The following is a 19,669-nucleotide window of genomic DNA, read 5'->3' as shown; positions in this document are numbered from 1 at the left end:
GATGAGTTTCCCCCAGACGTAATAGGTTTTTTTGGTAGTGGTACTGCTAAAAGTGATGGTATTGTTTAGAAAAGTGAAAGTAATGCAGCGGCTGGATTGACAGTGGTGTGATCCAGGATTGCTGATCAGTTATTTTAGGACAGCTCTCAGTAATCGTCTGTATGGATTAGGTGGTTGATGGAAAGCAACACATGGATGTTCTGACAGCTATTGCTGTTAGCAAATTCTGAACTTCTGGGGAAAGCTCTCAGGGTGGTGGCTGTCTTTTTACTGCCTGGTGATAGTTTGGTGAGGCAGGATGAAAGTCTACCAAAATGGGACCCTCTCTTCTTTTTGCATATTTGTTTTGCCTCTGTAGAGAATCTCTTGACATGGCTGATGTCCTATTGATGTTGTAATCATTGAGGGTATCCACATTTTAAAAGGTGTTATTTCAGTTTCCTGATTCCTTTGAGGAATTTTGATCATGATTAATACATTTATGATATGATACATATGATACATACATTTATGATAATACATTTAATTAAGATGTTATATGATTTTTCTCTTGATATGTTTAGGATGGAAGGATTTATAGTTCAAGTATGAGTGTCTCATACGGAAAAGAAGGAAAGGTGTCATGGGAGGGAAGGAAGAAGGTGTCGTGGGAGGGAAGTCGGCTTAGCTACACTGCCAAGGTCCATCAGTAAGTCACCTGAATGGGAGAGAAGAGAAGGAAAAATATAATGATGCCAGCACCATTTGACTAAGGAAAGTGTTAGGGATGGGAATCGCTGTAGAACTCCTAATGTAATAAGTGGAGGAGTTGTATGTGGAGCTGGTGTTAGCATTCAGGCTCTCAAAGCAAATAATACCATCTGCTTCCAAAGCAGTAGGTTCTTTCACAGAAAGAACCCTGTTGGACCTATGTCATGGCTGGTATTTTTTCTAGAATAATACTGTGGTAGTAATCATTTTAGGCCACAGCATATAAAAGATGCGGCTAGAAAGCAAGTCATAGGCGTAGCTTGTATTAAGTGCCATGGAAGTTAGGTGGGCCACTAAAAACTGGCTCTGAAAATAATCCCACGTTAGTGGATTCATTTTCTAGATAAGCATCCACATTCATAAATTTTGCCTGAATTCTGCATTAGGTCCACATTGAATTTCTGGGTTCTGGCAGCAGGAGGAGAGGGTGGCTGGGAGGGTGACATTCATAATAGGATTACTAGATTTAGATCTGAGGTCCCTGGATGTTGCCTTGAGCCTGTAGTCCTTGAAAAAGCGAGGAACTATAGGAATTTCTCTCCCAAAAGTTCCATCTTCCCAGGATGCACTGCACTTGTGCATGTGGCCTTAAAAGGATTGACTTAATGCAAGAACTTGCATAAGGTTTTCTGACTAATCAAGACATGATCCCTTGGGAAGTCTGGGTCACACACATTACAGCAATATGTTTGGGACCTTTAACGCCTGAGACCAGCTAAGGTTACAGGGGATGGCTTTGGGTGGGGGAAAGTACTTCTACCTGCACTGTGACTCCAGGGATGTGGTTTTACCCTCCCCAATTCCTTGGATATATAGATTACCTTGGTTTTCATAGAAAGCTTGGAGTTCTTCAGGCAGCCCTTTGCTGTCTTTGAATTAGCAGAGACGACGCCAGATTTTCCTCCTGATTTCCTCCTCCTGGGGAGATGGGGAAAATGCCCAACCCACCAGAATCAGAGGCCCTTTTTGATTACATGCCATCCCCCACCCCCACTGCCATGCAGCTTAACCAGTGGCTCACCTCATACCCCATCAGTGCATCAGCCTTGCCAAGGAGCGAGTACAGCAGAATCAGACCAGCCTCTTTAATCCTGTGGAGGGGATGATCAATGGCCCAAAGAGTGGTCCTCAGGAATCTCTGATCTTTGTTAAAGATCTCCCCGAAAACCTAAAATCAAGAATCAGCCTCAATTAATTCCCCTGAAGCCCAAAGATGTGCAACTTGATTCACATTCATTCAGCTCATAAGCACTGCTTCTCCTATTCTCCCTCTTCATTGCTTCCTTCTTTTATGTCCTCCACAGTCAGAATTGAGATGACAAGCTGCTTGGGGAAGGACCTGCTCTTCTGCTCAGGCTACTCAGTAAAGGACCATGTGCATTGAGAGATGTAGATATTCCAAATTAAAGCAATCATCATTATCTTATCAAGGTGTCATGCCACTACAGCAGGCTGAAAGTTGCATTTCCATGAACTAACATGCACTGCAGTTATTTAGCCCACTGTGTCTCTGGAGAGGTCTGTGTCAAGATGTCCTAATGCTGATTCTGGCGCTTCTTGAATGCAGAAAGTGATGAAGACGCCTCTGCCCATTCTCACACTCCCAAAAAGGGAGACAATGGGCCATTCTGGCACCCAAGGGAGCCACACAGAGGGATATTCTTACCTCCCCAACTCTGGTTGTGTTGAGATTGGCCAGAATTCTTCCATCCTCCTGCCATCTCCGGCTCCACAGATCCCAAGTGTCTCTGCTGCTCTGGCCTGAGAAGGAAACATCAGGGGCTAAATAGTTATACATCCTGATGACATAGGGGGTTTCTGACAGAATGGCTGGGAGTCTTTCCGGATTCGCCCCAAAGAGGAATTTCCTGAACCCCGCCATGGCTCACTGCAGCAGTGGTACAAAGCCAGACTTGAGAAATAAGAGGTTCGAGTCTGGTTTATGAGAGGGCATGTATACTCATTGTCTCCATGTTTGCTTATAGGATGGGGTCTAGTGGAGAAGGGGAGATGAGGAAATCCAGCTAAATCAGCTGCTGGTCACTCACTAGCAGAGTCATCTTTGTGGAGGACACACCCTTATTGAAGAACCTTTCAAGGGACTTGGCTGAAATCAGTGGATATAAATGGACCAAGACAAAAGACCAGGGGCTATAATCTTATTTACTGGTATTTGAAACTAAGGCATTTGTTATAGAACACATAATAATCTAGAGAGCGGTGTTGGTCTCACCAGCTTCCTTACCTTTGTGGTTTAGAAGCACCTCTAGGAGCCGGTAGATTCCCTCCCTGGCGTATCGGCTCACATCCCTCCTGGAATCCATAATGCAGATTCCAGGTTTGGCCACATGGTGGCCCAAACTGGGGAGTTCTGCAGAGTTCTAGCAGGAAGGAAAATGAGAGGGATCTCTGTCATCGACATTTCTTTGTCAGCCCTTCCCCTTCTTTCATGGGCAATTGATATTCCTTGGTTGGGTAAACCATTCATCTCTTCCCTTCCTAACGTGAATAGACAAGTAGGTCCCTCCAAGAGGGTGCCTTTTCCTCTCTGTCTTGGCAAGGGGTTGGTGACAGGATGAACTTTATACCTACAGCAGGGGCATAACTACCATTAGGCAAGGGGAGGCGGTTGCCTGGGGGCCCCACTGCCTCGGGCCCCCCCGCAGAGATACCTCACATGACTCCCCATTGCCCCCTGCCCAGCCCAAGGCCCCTCAGCCAATTGCCCTGTTTGCCTCTCTCCTGCTTGTCCTCCTGGCGGGCAATCTAAGCAGCAGGCCAGCTGCAAAGAGCTCCTTTTCTCCCCGCCTCTCAGCTGATCGGCAGGTGGGCAGGGCTTCCAGGGAGGCCTCCGTGTAGGCCTCCGTGAAGCCTGAACTGGAGTAGGCTTGCAGGGAGGCCCCAAGCAAGCATGCAAGGAAGGAGGCAGGCAGGCAGGCAGAGTGTCCCCCACAGCTCTCTTCAGCAGACCCTCTGCCCAGCCCAGCATTTGCCAGGTAGAATGTGAACTCCATTTTGTGGTCACACACATCCCCACCCATATATAGGGATCTGCTTGCCATAGGGCTTTGATATGGAGGGGGGAGAGACTGAGAAGTCTCTGAATATTTAATTTAGAACAGCTTGGAAAATTTGCTGGCTTAAAAACATTTGCTGGCTTAAAAAAAAAGTCCTCTAAGTGGCTTGTTTCATGGCAGAAAATTATAAAAACTTCTGGAACAAACAATATTATATTCATTCATTCATTCATTCATTCATTCATTTATAAATGCACTTATGCTCAAGTTGTTTTGCAACCCAGAAGGTCTGTGTGAGAACTGTGAAGCATGTCTTTTGCTTTTATTTTATTTTATTTTTCTTGTGTGTGAACTGCTCCCCAATAACTTGCAGGGACTTCAGGGTCAATCTGGCCAACATGTGAATGCAGCACCTCCATTCCAGAGGAGATGTGTGTTAAAGGGCTTTAAAAGCCTCCTGTGAAAAATCTCCTGCAATCGAACTTGACTGAATTTGTTCAGAATTCTGAGAAAACAAACATAGGCTCACCCTGCATGGTTGAAAGTCTCCTTTGCTAATCTGCAGCGAGGGTCCCATTTTAATAATTAGTGTTTCTAGTGTGTTCTAGGCATTAAAAGTAGCACAAATATGTAGGACTCAATGTATATCACTATATATTGTGACGTGTGTGTGTGTGTCTTCAGTGAAATGTATTTCTAGGCAGCATACTTATTTTGAAATATCAGACTTAAATCCTTGGGGGCCTGGGGTGTGCGGAGGCCCTGGACTTTGAGGGGGGGCATTTTAAAATCTCGTCTCTGGGCCCACTCCAACCTTGCTACGCCCCTGACCTACAGGTATATTGCCAGAAGAGCAAACTCTGCCGCACATCAGGCTGAAAGAAGCCCATTTAGCTCTGAGATGGAAGGATGAGGGGCCTGTGAGTAACGTTGCTGCCAAGAGTAACTTTGCTGCCACCACTCAGACCTAATTAGAAAGGATCTGAGACCAACTCTCACTTGTTTCCCATCTTGTTTGTGTGATAGCATAGTCCTTCTGCTGGTGTTGAGAGAGAGGAAATAAAACATACCTAAGTAACAGGTTTTATTGTTTGGAGGGGAAAAGATCTAAGTGTGATGGTTACAACAAGGTTTCAGATGTACATTAGCATAGTGGTTTCAGAATGATGTTAAAATTCTTATAACTTACAGCTTACAGAAATGTTCTGAGTTAAGTTTCTTTCTTACTTTTCCTCCTCTCCACGTAGGGGTTAGGTGCCTAACTTGATCGCTTTCTTCCTGATGTGCCTCCCCTCTCAGGACGCTCAGATCTACCCTCCGCCTCTCTGGGTTTATCCTCTGCCTCTCCTTAAGCCTCACTTCTTCCTTCTCTAGAAAAGTCCCTCCTGTTCACTACTCCTCTCTTGACCCAAGCCTCCAGCTTAGCTTCTCCCCTCTTCATTGTCTGACCAATTGTCATCCAACTGATTTTTAACTATCACCTCTCTCTTACTCTGCCTGCTCCCTCCTGGAGCTTTTCCACGTGGGGCTTTCACACTGCTTTTGCATGCTGAGACTTGGGGTGCATTCCTATGAGGGTAGGATTTAGCCCAAATTCATTACTGAGACAGCAAGGTACTGTTCATCTAGCAAGCGGAATTATACAGGTTTTATCTTTACAAATGGAGCTTAATTCAGAGTATCTGCATCCAAAAATAGTTGTACTTCCTAAAATGTTTTCCTGGGATACTCTGTCATTCTGCTGATACGATGCTGATGTGTGGAGAGACCCCACGGATAAAGTGGATCAAGATGAGATGGAGGTGTGGCTTTGCCGAGTGTTTGCTGACATGATAGCACTCTGGGTAGACTTGTTTCCTGTGCCCTGGAATCAACTTCCATTCATTCATTTCTATTTTTTCTTTAATTTTAAAAATTCTTCCTTCCTGAAAAGCTCAACTCATTTTTTAAAAATTTAAATTAATTTGTCATGGATCTTGGCCAAGCTGCGACATGTCTCTATTGCCAGCTACAAGGGTGTTTTTTGTTTTTTTTTTTTAACATAGGGATCAATGGAAAATTATAAAAAAATTCTTAAGTTGGGAAGGGCTGGCCATGGAGCTCTTAAACCAAGCTCTGTTGTAGCACATGATAGCAGGATTCTGTGTATTAAATTTGAAGCCCTTGAGACAATGGTTTGATTTTTAATAATTTTTTAGACAGGGAGGGTGCATTCCCTGTTGCTCTTGCACAAGGCTGCCACCTGGTGGCTGATTGCAGTCTTGTGCAAGATCAACGGGGAAATTAAAAAAGAAAAAAGTGAAATGCACTCCCTGTCAGGAAAAAAAAATATTAAAAATCAGCCAAGTGACTGGTTAGCTTTGAATTTAGTACACAGAGTCCCGCTATCCTGAGCTAGAACTGTGCCTGGTTTCAGAGCTCCATGAAATGCATCTCTGGTCTTCGGAGACCAGAGGAAGGTGCAGACAAGGCCAATCTCACTTCCCCACTTTGATTCTTGGCTTTCCCTCTGTTCCCCTCAAATCGAAGGGACAAATGTGAGCTCAAAAGGAAACAGCTCCAGAGACTGGGACAAGTCTTCAGGCCACTTCGATTCAGGCCACTGGAGTCCAGCCTTCAGACTCACTCCACAAAGCAAGAAGAGAAAAAGGATTTCCACTCACTTCTATTGGTACTGTTGCCTCCCAAAATAAGGACTCTCTTGGCCTTCAAAACCAAGTTATGCCAACCTGTGTGTGGTAATACTCACATCACAATCAGGCATCAGGACACTAAAGCGGAGCAAGCTGGCGCATTGTTTGCTGGCTCGTGCTCTCTCCTGGGCATTCCTGGAGAGGATCCAGATGTTGATGTGCTGAAAGAGGAAGCAGCACCACAGAATCTCATTGCATGCAGCTAACATTTATTTATTTATTTAACATGGTCTAATACCACCCCAGATGCAAGTCCCTAGCCAGTTCACAATCTAAAAACACAACCGTTAACATATTAACCCAATTAAAAGAGTTTAGAACACAGATTAAAAACTCTAAAACCTAAAACTTTAAAATGATAAACCAAAAGCCTGACTTTATTTAGCAGCTGGCCCTATCCACCCCCAGCACAGTACCTTCAGTGACTGTTGGGATCCATCTTATTTATTTATTATTTCTCTGTGTAAACCGCCCTGAGCCATTTTTGGAAGGGCGGTATAGAAATTGAACGAACAAACAAACAAACAAACAAACAGGTATGTTTCGTATACAAGGAATGCTTGGCTTCTCAGGGCTATTTACAGGAAACAAACTCATAGTCCTGTTTTTAAGTTCCTTTTGTCTCTGTCATGCCTTCTGAACTCTTGACTATCCCCGTGCCTCATCACACAACTGCCTCCCGCATGGACTTAGTCAGGAACTCCTGTGAAGCCTCTGGTCTGGAAGGAAGGAGTCGGATTTCCTCCCATTCTCACCTCTCCTCCTCTGCCCTCTTTTTTTCTGTGGGAATCTGTCAACTGCTCATACTGAGGTGTCAGCAGCCTGTGTGATGCACCTGTGAGGGACCTATCTAGCTTTCTCATGCCCCTTTGCCTGGATTTGAAACTATTCCTCCAGCCACTCCTGTACACTTATAGCAAAATTTCTTCACAGAGCTGGTGGCAGGCAGTTCTTCCCCTATGCCCTTATATTGGCTAAGAGTCAAGTTGAGAATCCTTTTTGGGGGAGTCAGGGTCAAGGGCAGTACTGATTTGCCACAGGGAGCATTTAAGTATCTGCTCAGCCACCTGCTCCCTGAAGTGGTGCTTTCAAGGAGAAGCTTTACCTCTTGAGTCTGTGCATGTATAGTCTAGCCCTTTGTGTCCAGGGGAGGCAGTGAGTGGCTTCCCAGAGATCTCTAGGATGGAACAGGTGAGTCTGCTCAGTTGTTCCTCTCCTGCGTCTCTTTGATTTGGGGATACTGTTCCTGATCAAGCTTTTATTCAGAGATGTGTAGAGCATATGTGATGCTGTTCAACAGCAGGTTGTATGAGATTGCGCATGATGTTCCTGCCTTTTCCGTTGGGCTGCCAATCACAGAAGAGCCACAGTGGTGCATGGCGGGCATTCCCGCTGACTACATGTGGCCCAGGTGTCCATCTCTCCCTGCCGGGCTCTCTTTCCCACCTCACCACCTCTTCAATGTTCTTACCTCCAGGAGGTACAAGAGATGTTGTGTGGTTGGGGCCTCCAACAAAAAGCCCTTCAACATCACCTCCAGATTGTCTGCTGCTAGTTTGTGCAGAACCTGAAAGAAAAAAGAGAGCCAGTGTTTAATTGCGGCACTCCCCCCAGGCCCCGCCCTCCAGCATCTCAACAAATAGGAGCTCAGCACAGTCAAGGCGAGAGCCTTCCATCAAAGCCATTCCATGGATGACAAAAGAGACCAGTGACCTTCACGGGTTATGCGGCAGAGGCTGCCGGCACTCGCCCATCCTGCTGCCACTCCTTCTGCCTTCTGCCGCAGGCCTGTGATTGGTCCAGTGCCCCCCACCCCTAGCAGCATGTGACCCAGTGGTGCATGTGTGTGCGTGTGTGCGCGCACAGAGGGGGCTCTCCAGGCACCTTCCTGTCTTTCCCGTCTCTCACTGCTACTCAGAAGGCACAGCAGAAGGCATGGGGGAGCATGCGCCTCGTCGGCCGGGGGTGAGGACAGGAAAGTCGAGGCCACCAGCGGCCCATGGGCCATGCAATGAAGGAGATGGAAAGAGACTGTGTGAGCACCTGTGAATCACCTCCTCTGCTTTGTTTGCCCACTGCACCCCTGAAGATAGAAGGTATCTCAGGGATTTAACAATCATGGCTCCAGGAGGTGTGTTTGCCAGAACATTGATGAATTCAATAAGAATGTACCTGTTTGTGGACATTTCCTGCTTGCACTGTTATGACCCCGCGAACAGCGAAGCGCAGGATCGCAGACTCTAGCTCTGGGTCAGTTGGAGGCTTGATTTTGCTGGCAGGGTAGTGGGGAAAGTTAAGTTATGCAGGGTGGGGGAGAGGCTGTCATCCTCAGGTGCAGCCCAAGGCATTTGGGAGCCTGAGGTGAGGTGCAAATTGCTACCTCACCTTGCTCCCCCACAAGTCCTACCTGGAGCTTTTACACACATGGCTTTTAGTTCGAATCTCCTCCAGAATAGAGAGCGTGAGTCCACATATCAGCTGGATTTACCCCAAAGTTGTTGCAGGCTATCGGGCCAGTTCAGACACGACTCTGTTCCCTCCCAAATTATGGCTGCGCATTCTGGCTTAGCCCAAATTACTATATGTCCAGCATTAAAAAATCCTTGATTTTCAGCAGCTTCCAGAGGAATCAAAACTCCTCTGGGGCCCATCACAGAGCCAATACATCCCCGTTCTTTTTCCAGCCACTTGTACTGATAGTGTTGTGGGCCAAAGGGAAGACCCCTTCTTTTTAATAGACAATTTGTGTTTCCTTTTCTGCCCATGTCTCTCCCCTTTATTTTAACTGCTCTGGTGTCTTTTGTGCAAGTCTGAAGGTTTTCTCCCCTCACTCGCCCCTTTCACTGCACCCCTTTTTGCCAGTCATCTTGGCTTTTTGTGAAGAGAGATCCCCCTTCTCCCAGAAAAGATACCTGAGGCAGGAGACGGCAGCCATGGCATAAAGCAGGAGAATGGTAGGCCCAGACTGCACAGGGGATTTCTCCATCACCACCTGAGAAAGACCAAGGGTCAAAACAGAGCAGAGAAGCATCAATTCATGGTGGTTCCTGGTAGGGGCTATTTCAGCCCACTCTTGAACTTTCCTGCCAACCTCACCCAACCTTCCAACCTTCCTTCCAAAGCACTTGTCTATATCTTGATCGACCACTTAACTCCCTTGAGTGGGAATTATAAGTCCTCCGCAGTCTTGTGGCTGTATTTAAGTGGACTTAGTGGTCCTGTTCCAAATGGCTGCATTGTCCTACTCTCTAGCAAATCCGCAAGACTTACTTGTACAAAACCTTCTCAAGATAAGCTTGTGAGCTGCCCTGGGAGCAGTTTTGTATTAAAAGGCGGAATCTACATTGATTACACAAATGTGTTGACCTCCCAGTCCCACCCCTTATTTAACTTCCATCTTTTCACTCGATTTCTGGTCCTCTTTCCTACTCACCACGATTGCCTTTATCAATTGTCCTTTGGTGTAGGGGAGATCCAGAGTCTCCTGGCCGCTCTTATATGCAGCCTTGCAGCAAGCACAGATGACAGCGAGGAAATGGACATCCTCATCCTGATAGTTGGCTCTCTGAAGTTGCAAGAGAGTCAAGCAGTTAGGTAAGGGAAGACATTCTGATAGGGTCCAGCACCCATCCCGCGGTGGCTCTGAATAAGAGAGGAATTGAGGACTTTCCCACCCTGCATAGCATTCTGCGAGTGCACAGAGAGATGGCAGAATTGAAAAGGGGATGGAATCAAAAGGGGTGGGATCCTGTAGGCTACTATGGAAACTGTTCTGGGCTCCGTGGCTGCTTCTGCTCCAGTCATTTTGTCCCGGAGGCACACATTTCATCCATTCAGTGTTTTCAGGGGATCCAGATGACACTGAGGGCAGGGCAACCCAGCACTTTCCAGTAATTCCAAGGATGCCCTCTTGTCTTTTTCCACACCCTCTTTGTGGTGCAATTTGGGAGTTAAAATGCAAGGGGAGAGCCAGAGTATCCAGGCACGGCACTCTGGAGGCTTGCCAGGACTACCGTCCCTTAAAGGAAATCCTTAAATAGGCTTCTGTTCTCCGCTTCTGCCACTTGTCTCAGTTGTTTCCTGTTCACTTGTGTGCCCCTGAATCAGCCCAAGTTGCAGAAGCCACTTGGAAAGAAAGGAGTGAGGACTGAGGAGGCAGAAATGAAATAAAGGAGCAGGTGCTGAATGGGGCTTAATTCTGAGTATCATGCAGTAAGATCATGACGGTAGGGAAAGGCATTGCTGATTTTCACAGGGAATATCACTGTGACAGTCCTATATGACATGTCATGTGGAACCCTGCTGTGGAACCCATGTCATGTGGAACCCTTCCTCCACAGCAGGGAGGAAGCTCACAATCTAAAAAATAAACACAACTGAAACACCAGCAACACCCATGTGAGAAATGTTACTTTCCAAGCCTTTACACCCCCAGATTCCTCCAAGAAGGGTTTTCTCTGCTACCACCAGCAGTTCCAGGCAGGCTGGATGCCTGAAATAAAAGTACTTGAGCCCCCAACTCACACAAGCAAGTTCAAGTGTGCTGCTGCTGCTGCTGCTACTTATATACCACTTTTCAACAAAAGTTCTCAAAGCGGTTTAAACAGAATTTTTTTTTTAAATTAAGATGGTTTCCTGTCCCCAAAGGGCTCATAATTTAAACAGGAAAATAAGGTAGACACCAGGATGCTAATATTGGTTGAGGGCAACCCCCTACATTCCAGAAACTTTCAGTAGCATGATCTAAAGTGGAGTAGCCCCTTCAGAATGCAGTTTGTTCAGTACTAAAGATGTTATTCACTTCACCCCTCAACTAATTTTTAATTAAGATGTATAGCATAGATTTTGTGTTAGAGGAAATGACTTACGATGAAATGAACCTATGTCTAGGTTCTGGCTCCATGTTGGTCAGTGAGAGACCTATAGAAACATGGTGCTGAGCGAGCAAGCTAGAAGCATTCTGTGGAGAAGGAGGAAGTCACTCCCAGGAAGTTTCTGAGTACATTCAATCAACTGAGGGGTCATAGCGGCAGAGATAATCAGGAAAGAGTAGGAGACCCTAACTGACTATCTCTACTCCCAATGTCCTAGTTGTCATTAGAGTTACTAGTGTAAAAGGTTGATGCCATGTGGAGCTGAATCTCCAACAGATTGCCAGTTATTGACAGGAGACTTATAGGTCTATAATTTGAAGGATCTAGTTTAGAACCTTTTTAGCCTACTTTCCAGTAGGCTTATGAGATCACCCGGCATTCTGTGTCTGTGTGTCCGTCCGTGTGTTTGTCCATCCGTGTGTTCCCGCCCCCCATCAACTTCGCAACGCCTGGACCAATATGAACCAGATTGAGTAGAGTTGTAGGGACACATAGGAACGCCTCAACGGCATAGTCTGTGATGATGTCATCCACCCCAATCCAAGATGGCGGACATGTAAACCTTTAGGCACAGTGGGCTAACTTGTGAACCGCCTAACCGCTTTGAACCAAATTTGCTACAGCTGTTGAAACACATAGGGATTTCCAAATGGCATCCAAATGGCATCCCCCTGCTAACTTGGCAAAGAGGCACATTTTAATGTGGTGATTCTCTTTATTTAGCAGGGGGAAAGTAACTGGCCCTATTCACCCGAGCACAGTACCTCCAGTGACTGTTCCTGGTGTCTATCTTGTGTTGCTTTTTAGATTGTGAGCCCTTCAGGGACAAGGTTCCATCTTATTTGTTTGTTATTTCTCCGTGCAAACCTCCCTGAGCCATTTTTGGAAGGCCGGTATAGAAATCAGATGAATGAATGAATGAAAGAATGAATGATGTCATCCACTCCAATTCGGGTTTGGTATTGGAGTCGCCTAGGCTTGTGGTGCTGGGCGATTTCAATGTTCATTTCGGGACCAATTTGTCTGGGGCAGCTCAGGGGTTCATAGCGGCCATGACGACTATGGGCCTATCTCAGGTGGTCTTGAGACCGATGCACATTGCAGGTCACACGCATGATTTGGTCTTTCACTCTGATCAGGGTGGTGTTCCGTGGGTGGGGACTCCTGTGATTTCCCCATTGTCATGGATGGACCACCATCTGGTTAAGGTTGGACTCACAGTCACACCCCACCTTCGCAGGGGTGAGGGACCTATTAGGATGGTCCGCCCGAGAAGGTTATTGGATCCCATAGGATTTCAAGAAGCCTTGGAGGGAATCAGTGTTGGCTCTGCCGGTGATCCTGTTGATGTCCTAGTGGATAACTGGAACAGCAAACTCACCGGGGCAGAAGACATGATCGCTCCTAAGCATCCTCTCTGACCCGCTTCAAAACTGGCCCCTTGGTATACGAAAGAACTACAGGGGCTGAAGCAGCGAGGTAGACAACTAGAGCGCAGGTGGAGAAACTCACCTGAATCCATCAGATTGCAACATAGAACTCATTTGAAGACCTGCTCTGGTGATATGTGCGGCAAGGAAGCGATTCTTTTCTACCCGTATTGCATCCGCAAGTTCACGTCCAGCGGAGTTGTTCATGGTTGTGAGAGGACTAGTATGTGCCGCTCCTCCCTTGAATCAGAATCTGAAACCATCGATTACCCGCTATGATGTGTTTAATGAATTTTTAGTGGAAAGAATCTCTTGTATTTGGTCCGACTTGGATTTTGTCTCCACACTTACTTCAGTATCTGCTGTGGAGGTATCCAGCGACTCTTACGTGGTTAGGTTGGATCAGTTCCAGTTTGTGACTCCTGAGGATGTGGACAAACTGATTGGAACGGCACACCACCTGTCCTCTTGACCCTTGCCCGACATGCCTTATACTATCAGGCAGGGGGGTTGTTGTAGAAGACCTGGTAGAGATCATAAATGCATCTCTGAGGGAAGGTAGGATGCCTCCTAATCTTAAGGAGGCAATTATTAGACCACTTCTGAAGAAGCCTACCTTGGATCCCTCAGAGCTGAGTAACTAGAGGCCTGTCTCCAACCTTCCGTGGCTGAGCAAGGTGACTGAGAGGGTGGTGGCCTCCCAGCTCCAGATGGTCTTGGAGGAAACTGATTATCTAGACCAATTTCAAACTGGCTTCCAGGCTGGCTATGGTGTGGAGACTGCCTTGGTCGGCCTGATGGATGATCTCCAATTGGGAATGGACAGAGGAAGTGTGACTCTGTTGGTCCTTTTGGACCTCTCAGCAGCTTTCGATACTATTGACCATAGTATCCTTCTGGAGCGTCTGAGGGGGTTGGGGGTGGGAGGCACGGCTTTGCAGTGGTTCCGCTCCTACCTCTCAGGCAGGTTCCTGATGGTGTTTCTTGGAGACTGTTGTTTCTCAAAATCTGAACTTCGGTATGGTGTCCCTCAGGGCTCCGTATTGTCTCTGATGTTGTTTAAAATCTACATGAAACCACTGGGAGAGATCATCAGGAGATTTGGAGCTGGGTGTTACCAGTATGCTGATGACACCCAAATCTATTTCTCCATGTCGGCATCATCAGGAGAGGGCATAACCTCCCTAAATGCCTGCCTGGAGGTGGTAATGGGCTGGATGAAGGATAACAAACTGAGACTGAATCCAGATAAGATGGAGGTACTCATTGTGCGGGGTCAGAACTCAAGAGACGATTTTGATCTGACTGTTCTGGATGGGGTCACACTTCCCAATAAGAAACAAGTATGCAGTCTAGGGGTGCTTCTGGATCCAAGTCTCTCTTCGGTGTCCCAGTTTGAGGCAGTGGCCAGAAGTGTCTTCTATCAGCTTTGGCTGATATGCCAGCTGCGTCCATTTCTGTGGATGCAGCTGGCATATTGAGATAGACAACCTCAAAACAGTAGTACATCTGCTGGTATCCTCCAGACTGGATTACTGCAATGCGCTCTATGTGGGGCTGCCCTTGTACGTAGTCCGGAAACTACAGTTGGTCCAGAATGTGGCAGCCAGGCTGGTCTCTGTGTCATCTAGGAGAGACCATATTACTGCCGTGTTGAACGAGTAACACTGGCTGCCGATATGTTTCCGGGCAAAATACAAGGTGTTGGTCATAACCTATAAATCCCTAAACAGCTTGGGCCCTGGGTATTTAAGAGAACGTCTTCTTCATCATGAACCCCACTGCCTGTTGAGATCATCAGGAGAGGTCCATCTGCATTTGCCACGGGCTCATCTGGTGGCTACTCAGGGACGGACCTTCTCTGTTGGTGCCCTGAGGCTTTGGAATACACTCCCTGGTGAAATAAGAGCCTCCCCATCTCTGACAACTTTTAAAAAGTCTTTAAAGATGCATCTCTTCACCCAGGCTTTTAACTGATATTGTTTTGATTGTTTTAATGTTTTTAGAATATTGTTTTAAAATGTTATATTGTGTTTTAAATTTCTGGCTTTTAATTTTTGTTTTTAATTAAAGTTTTACTCTTTTATCTTGCTGTAAACGGCCCAGAGATGTAAGTTTTGGGCAGTATAATAATAATAATAATAATAATAATAATAATAATAATTATTATTATTATTATTATTATTATTATTTTACACAGTCAGACAGGTGTTATTGACTGGTTTGTTTTATCCAGACATCGAGTCCTTCCCAAGGACCTGGGATGCCAGAATTTTATTGTCAATGTTGTTGCTGTTGTTAAAGATATTGTCGCAGAATATAGGCTGTTCTCAGTAAAGCTGCTTTTTGTAATTGGCTGATGGTGATCTCTGTGGCCCCTATGGTGTTGAGGTGCTCTTCAAGGTTTTTGGAACTGCACCCAGGGAGCCAATGACCACTGGGATTATTTTGGTCTTTTTCTGCCACAGCCTTTCAATTTCAATTTGTAGATCTTTGTGTATGGTGATTTTTTCTATTTCTTTTTCTTCTATTCTGCTATCCCCTGGTATTGCTATGTCGATTATTTTGACTGGTTTTTCTTTCTTCTCAACTACAGTTATATCTGGTGTATTGTGTGGCAGATGTTTGTCTGTTTGTAGTCAGAAGTCCCATAATATTTTTACATCTTCATTTTCTTCAACTTTTTCAATTTTATGGTCCCACCAATTCTTGGCTACAGGTAGCTTGTATTTTTTGCAGATGTTCCAGTGAATCATCCCTGCTACTTTGTCATGCCTTTGTTTGTAGTCAGTCTGTGCGATCTTTTTACAACAGCTGATTAGGTGGTCCACGGTTTCATCTGCTTCTTTACAAAGGCGGCACTTGCTGTTTGTTGTTGACTTTTCGACTTTTGCTCTTATTGCATTTGTTCTTAGTGCCTGTTCTTGTGCAGCCAGTATTAAACCCTCTGTTTCTTTCTTCAAGTTGCCATTCTTAAGCCATTGCCAGGTCTTGGTGATGTCTGATTTTCCACTTATATTGTGCAAATATTGACCATGCAGTGGCTTATTTCTCCATTTTTCTGCTCGGTTCTTGACTTGTTCTTTCTTGTAGGCCTGCTTTGTTTCATGGGTGTTGAATAGTTTCGCATTATTGACCATTTGAAGTGCATCTTTTTCACTGTCCTTGATATATTCTTCAAGGCCTCTTTTCTCCTCCTCGACTGTTTGATGGACTTGCAGCATTCCTCTTCCACCTGAGCTGCGAGGGAGATATAGCCTATCGACATCACTGCAGGGGTGCAGAGCAAGAGCATGATTGATGGTCATGATTTTCCTGTTCTTACGCTCTAGCATCTCTAGCTCTGCCTGGGTCCAGTCTATTATTCCTGCAGTATATCTGATAACAGGTATAGCCCCGGTGTTTATGGCTTAGCCTTGTATGGTGTTCCCGCCATTGAGTTTGAATTTTAGGATTTTTCTAACTCTCCTGATGTATTCACTTCCAATTTTTCTTTTCACTTCAGTGTGTGCAATGTTATCAGCCTGGAGTATGCCCAAGTATTTGTAAGGTTCTTTCTCTTCCAGGTTCTTGATCTTGCTTCCATTGGGCAGTTCTATTCCTTCTGTTTTTCTTATTTTCCCTCTGTTCATTATTAATGCAGCACACTTGTCTAGTCCAAACTCCATTGCTATATCGCTACTGAATATACAGACAGTGTTTAGCAGTGATTCAATTTCTGACTGGGACTTTCCATACAACTTCAGATCGTCTATGAACAGCAGATGGTTGATTTGACTTGATGTTTTAGATGTTTGGTATCCGAGGCCTGTTTTGTTTAGTATTTGTGGAAGTGGGGTCATGGCGATTACAAACAACAGAGGGGATAGTGATTCCCCTTGGAAAATGCCTCTTCTAATGCTAACCTGTCCAAGTGTCTCGCCATTGATTGTTAACTGTGTACTCCACATGCTCATTGCTTTTTTAATAAATATCTGAATGTTTTTGCTGACACCAGTTGTTTCTAAACATTTTAGTATCCATGTGTGAGGCAATGAATCGAAAGCTTTCTTGTAGTCAAACCATGCAACACTTCGATTGGTTTTTCTTCTCTTGCAATTTTCTAAAATCACTTTGTCAATCAGCAGCTGGTCTTTTGTGCCTCTGGTGTTTGGGCAATTTCCTTTCTGTTCAACTGGAAGCTGTTTGTTAGTTAATAAGTGTTGCATCACTTCATCTGCTATTATTCCAGTTAATAATTTGAACATGGTTGGCAGACAGGTTATCGGTCTATAATTACTTGGAACTGCAGCTTTTGCTGGGTCTTTCATGATGAGATGAGTTTTCCCAGTTGTTAGCCATTGTTCAATATCACCTCCTTGCAAAATGTGATTGAACTGTTTTGATAGTTGTTTATGAAGGCTTGTTAGGTGTTTAAGCCAAAAGCCATGCAGTTCATCATCACCTGGAGCAGTCCAATTTTTAATTTTCTTTGCTCTTTCCCTTATTAATTCTGGTGTTGTTGTTGTTGTTGTTGTTGTTACATTTATATCCCGCTCTTCCTCCAAGGAGCCCAGAGCGGTGTACTACATACTTGAGTTTCTCTTTCACAACAACCCTGTGAAGTAGGTTAGGCTGAGAGAAAAGTGACTGGCCCAGAGTCACCCAGCTAGTTTCATGGCTGAATGGGGATTTGAACTCGGGTCTCCCCAGTCCTAGTCCAGCACTCTAACCACTACACCACGCTGGCTTCACAAAAGGAGGGGAGACTGAGGCAGTTCACTCCAAGTGCAGAGTGGCCTTGACTGGAAGTTAACCTGCAGTTCATCGTCGCCTGGAGCAGTCCAATTTTTAATTTTCTTTGCTTTTTCAGTTATTAATTCTGGTTATTATTAGATCTTGCATTTGTTGGTTACATTTTTGACCTCTTTCATCCAGTCTGCTTTTTTATTATAATCTATTGGATTGTCCCATAATTTCCCCCAGAATTGCACTGTTTTTTCTTTAAAATATGCATCATCATCATCATCATCATCATCATCATCATCATCATATTCAAGATGGCAGCCACGTGAACATCTGAGGAGCAAGTGGTCTAATTTGTGGACTGTCTAACCAATTTAAACCAAATTAGGTACAGTTGCAGTGAGTGACGTATAAGAAAACCTCAATGGCATTGTTTGTGATGATGTCATCCACGCTGATCCAAGATGGCGGATGGACTAACTTTTAGGCTCAAGTGTGCTAACCTGTGAACCACTTAACCAATTTGAACCAAATTTACTACAGCTGTAGTGACACATAGGCATGTCCTAATGGTGTGGTGTGTGTGACGTCATTCACTTTAATTTAAGATGGTGGCCACATGAACATCTGAGGCACAAGTGCGCTAATTTGTGGACTGCCTAACCTATTTGAACCAAATTGGGTATGTTTGCAGTGAGTGACGCACACAGACACCTTGATGGCAAAGCTTGTGATGATGTTGTCGAAGCCGATTTAAGATGGCAGACACATAAACTTTTGAGGCCAAAGAGGGCTAACTTGTGGACCGCTTAACCAATTCGAACCAAATTTGCTGCAGCTGTAGGGACACATAGGGACACCTCAATGGCATAGTTTTTGATGATGTCATCTACCCCCATCCAAGATGGTGGACGCATGAACATCTGAGGTTCAAGTGGGCTAATTTGTGTACTTTCTAACTGATCGACCTATCCTACCAGGATTTGGCACTCCTTTCCTAGGTTGTCTTGGCATTCAAGCCATTCTTTGTTGCTACGAACAGTTTGTGTGCCCAGACAGCTATGCTGAGCCAGGCTTTACCCACCGCTCTTCTCCTTGAGAAGATTATGGGTGAGCTCTGGACTGTTGGAGATGGTGTTCCAGTGCATCAATCTTTTGCACCAACTATCCTAATGACCACTAGGGACATTGGGATTAGAGGTAGCTAGTGAGGGTCTCCTTACCTGTCCCTGTTTGTCTATGACCCCTGCCTTGACTCCTCAGTACTTCCTGTAGTGAGTCAGTCCTCTTCCTTTGCTCCTAGAAAGAAGATGGAAACCTCTCCCTCCCTCCCTCCCTCCCTCTCTTCATTATATAGCTGATAGATAGGATAGGTCTTTCCTATCTCAAATGTACAGGTGAAACTCGGAAAATTAGAATATCGTGCAAAAGTCCATTAATTTCAGTAATGCAGATTAAAAGGTGAAACTGATATATGAGACAGACGCATTACATGCAAAGCGAGATAAGTCAAGCCTTAATTTGTTATAATTGTGATGATCATGGCATACAGCTCATGAAAACCCCAAATCCACAATCTCAGAAAATTAGAATATTACATGGAACCAAGAAGACAAGGACTGTAGAATAGAACAATATCGGACCTCTGAAAAGTATAAGCATGCATATGTATTCAGTACTTGGTTTGGGCCCCTTTTGCAGCAATTACTGCCTCATTGTGGTGTGGCATGGATGCTATCAGCCTGTGGCACTGATGAGGTATTATGGAAGACCAGGATGCTTCATTAGCGGCCTTTAGCTCTTCTGCATTGTTTGGTCTCATGTCTCTCATCCTTCTCTCGGCAATGCCCCAAGAGCACAGTACACTGTATACTTTTCAGAGGTCCGATATTGTTCTATTCTACAATCCTTGTCTTCTTGGTTCCATGTAATATTCTAATTTTCTGAGATTGTGGATTTGGGGTTTTCAGGAGCTGTACACCATGATCATCACAATTATAACAAATTAAGGCTTGACTTATCTCGCTTTGCATGTAATGCGTCTGTCTCATATATCAGTTTCATCTTTTAATTTGCATTACTGAAATTAATGGACTTTTGCACGATATTCTAATTTTCCGAGTTTCACCTGTAAAGTAAAGGTAAAGTGTGCCGTTTGGGTCTGTGTGAAATCCTGGTGA

At 45.1% G+C, this 19,669-nt stretch overlaps 1 protein-coding gene across 1 annotated transcript; it reads right to left on the bottom strand.

Annotated features, from left to right (window-relative positions):
- Positions 1–536: 536 nt before the first annotated feature.
- LOC128335580 (uncharacterized) lies at positions 537–10,146 on the bottom strand. Its single transcript, XM_053274159.1, has 11 exons — positions 10,135–10,146; positions 9,894–10,025; positions 9,373–9,452; positions 8,633–8,732; positions 7,932–8,027; positions 6,517–6,621; positions 2,996–3,131; positions 2,417–2,511; positions 1,772–1,918; positions 1,572–1,668; positions 537–697 (listed from the first exon to the last, which is right to left on the bottom strand). The coding sequence occupies exons 1-10, from the start codon at positions 10,144–10,146 to the stop codon at positions 1,627–1,629; spliced, it is 945 nt and encodes a 314-aa protein (XP_053130134.1). The 3' UTR covers positions 537–697; positions 1,572–1,626.
- Positions 10,147–19,669: the final 9,523 nt, after the last annotated feature.

The sequence above is a fragment of the Hemicordylus capensis genome, chromosome 1 (assembly GCF_027244095.1).
Source record: "Hemicordylus capensis ecotype Gifberg chromosome 1, rHemCap1.1.pri, whole genome shotgun sequence".
Taxonomy (NCBI): domain Eukaryota; kingdom Metazoa; phylum Chordata; class Lepidosauria; order Squamata; family Cordylidae; genus Hemicordylus; species Hemicordylus capensis.
This window is presented reverse-complemented; position numbering and strand designations above follow the sequence as displayed.

Excerpts from the sequence above, each read along its gene's own strand:
- LOC128335580 (XM_053274159.1), bottom strand. Across the intron at positions 1,919-2,416 it reads ACACAACCAGAGTTGGGGAG|GTTTTCGGGGAGATCTTTAA; the intron begins GTAAGAATATCC and ends TCTTGATTTTAG. Across the intron at positions 1,669-1,771 it reads ATGCACTGATGGGGTATGAG|GAGGAGGAAATCAGGAGGAA; the intron begins GTGAGCCACTGG and ends CCATCTCCCCAG.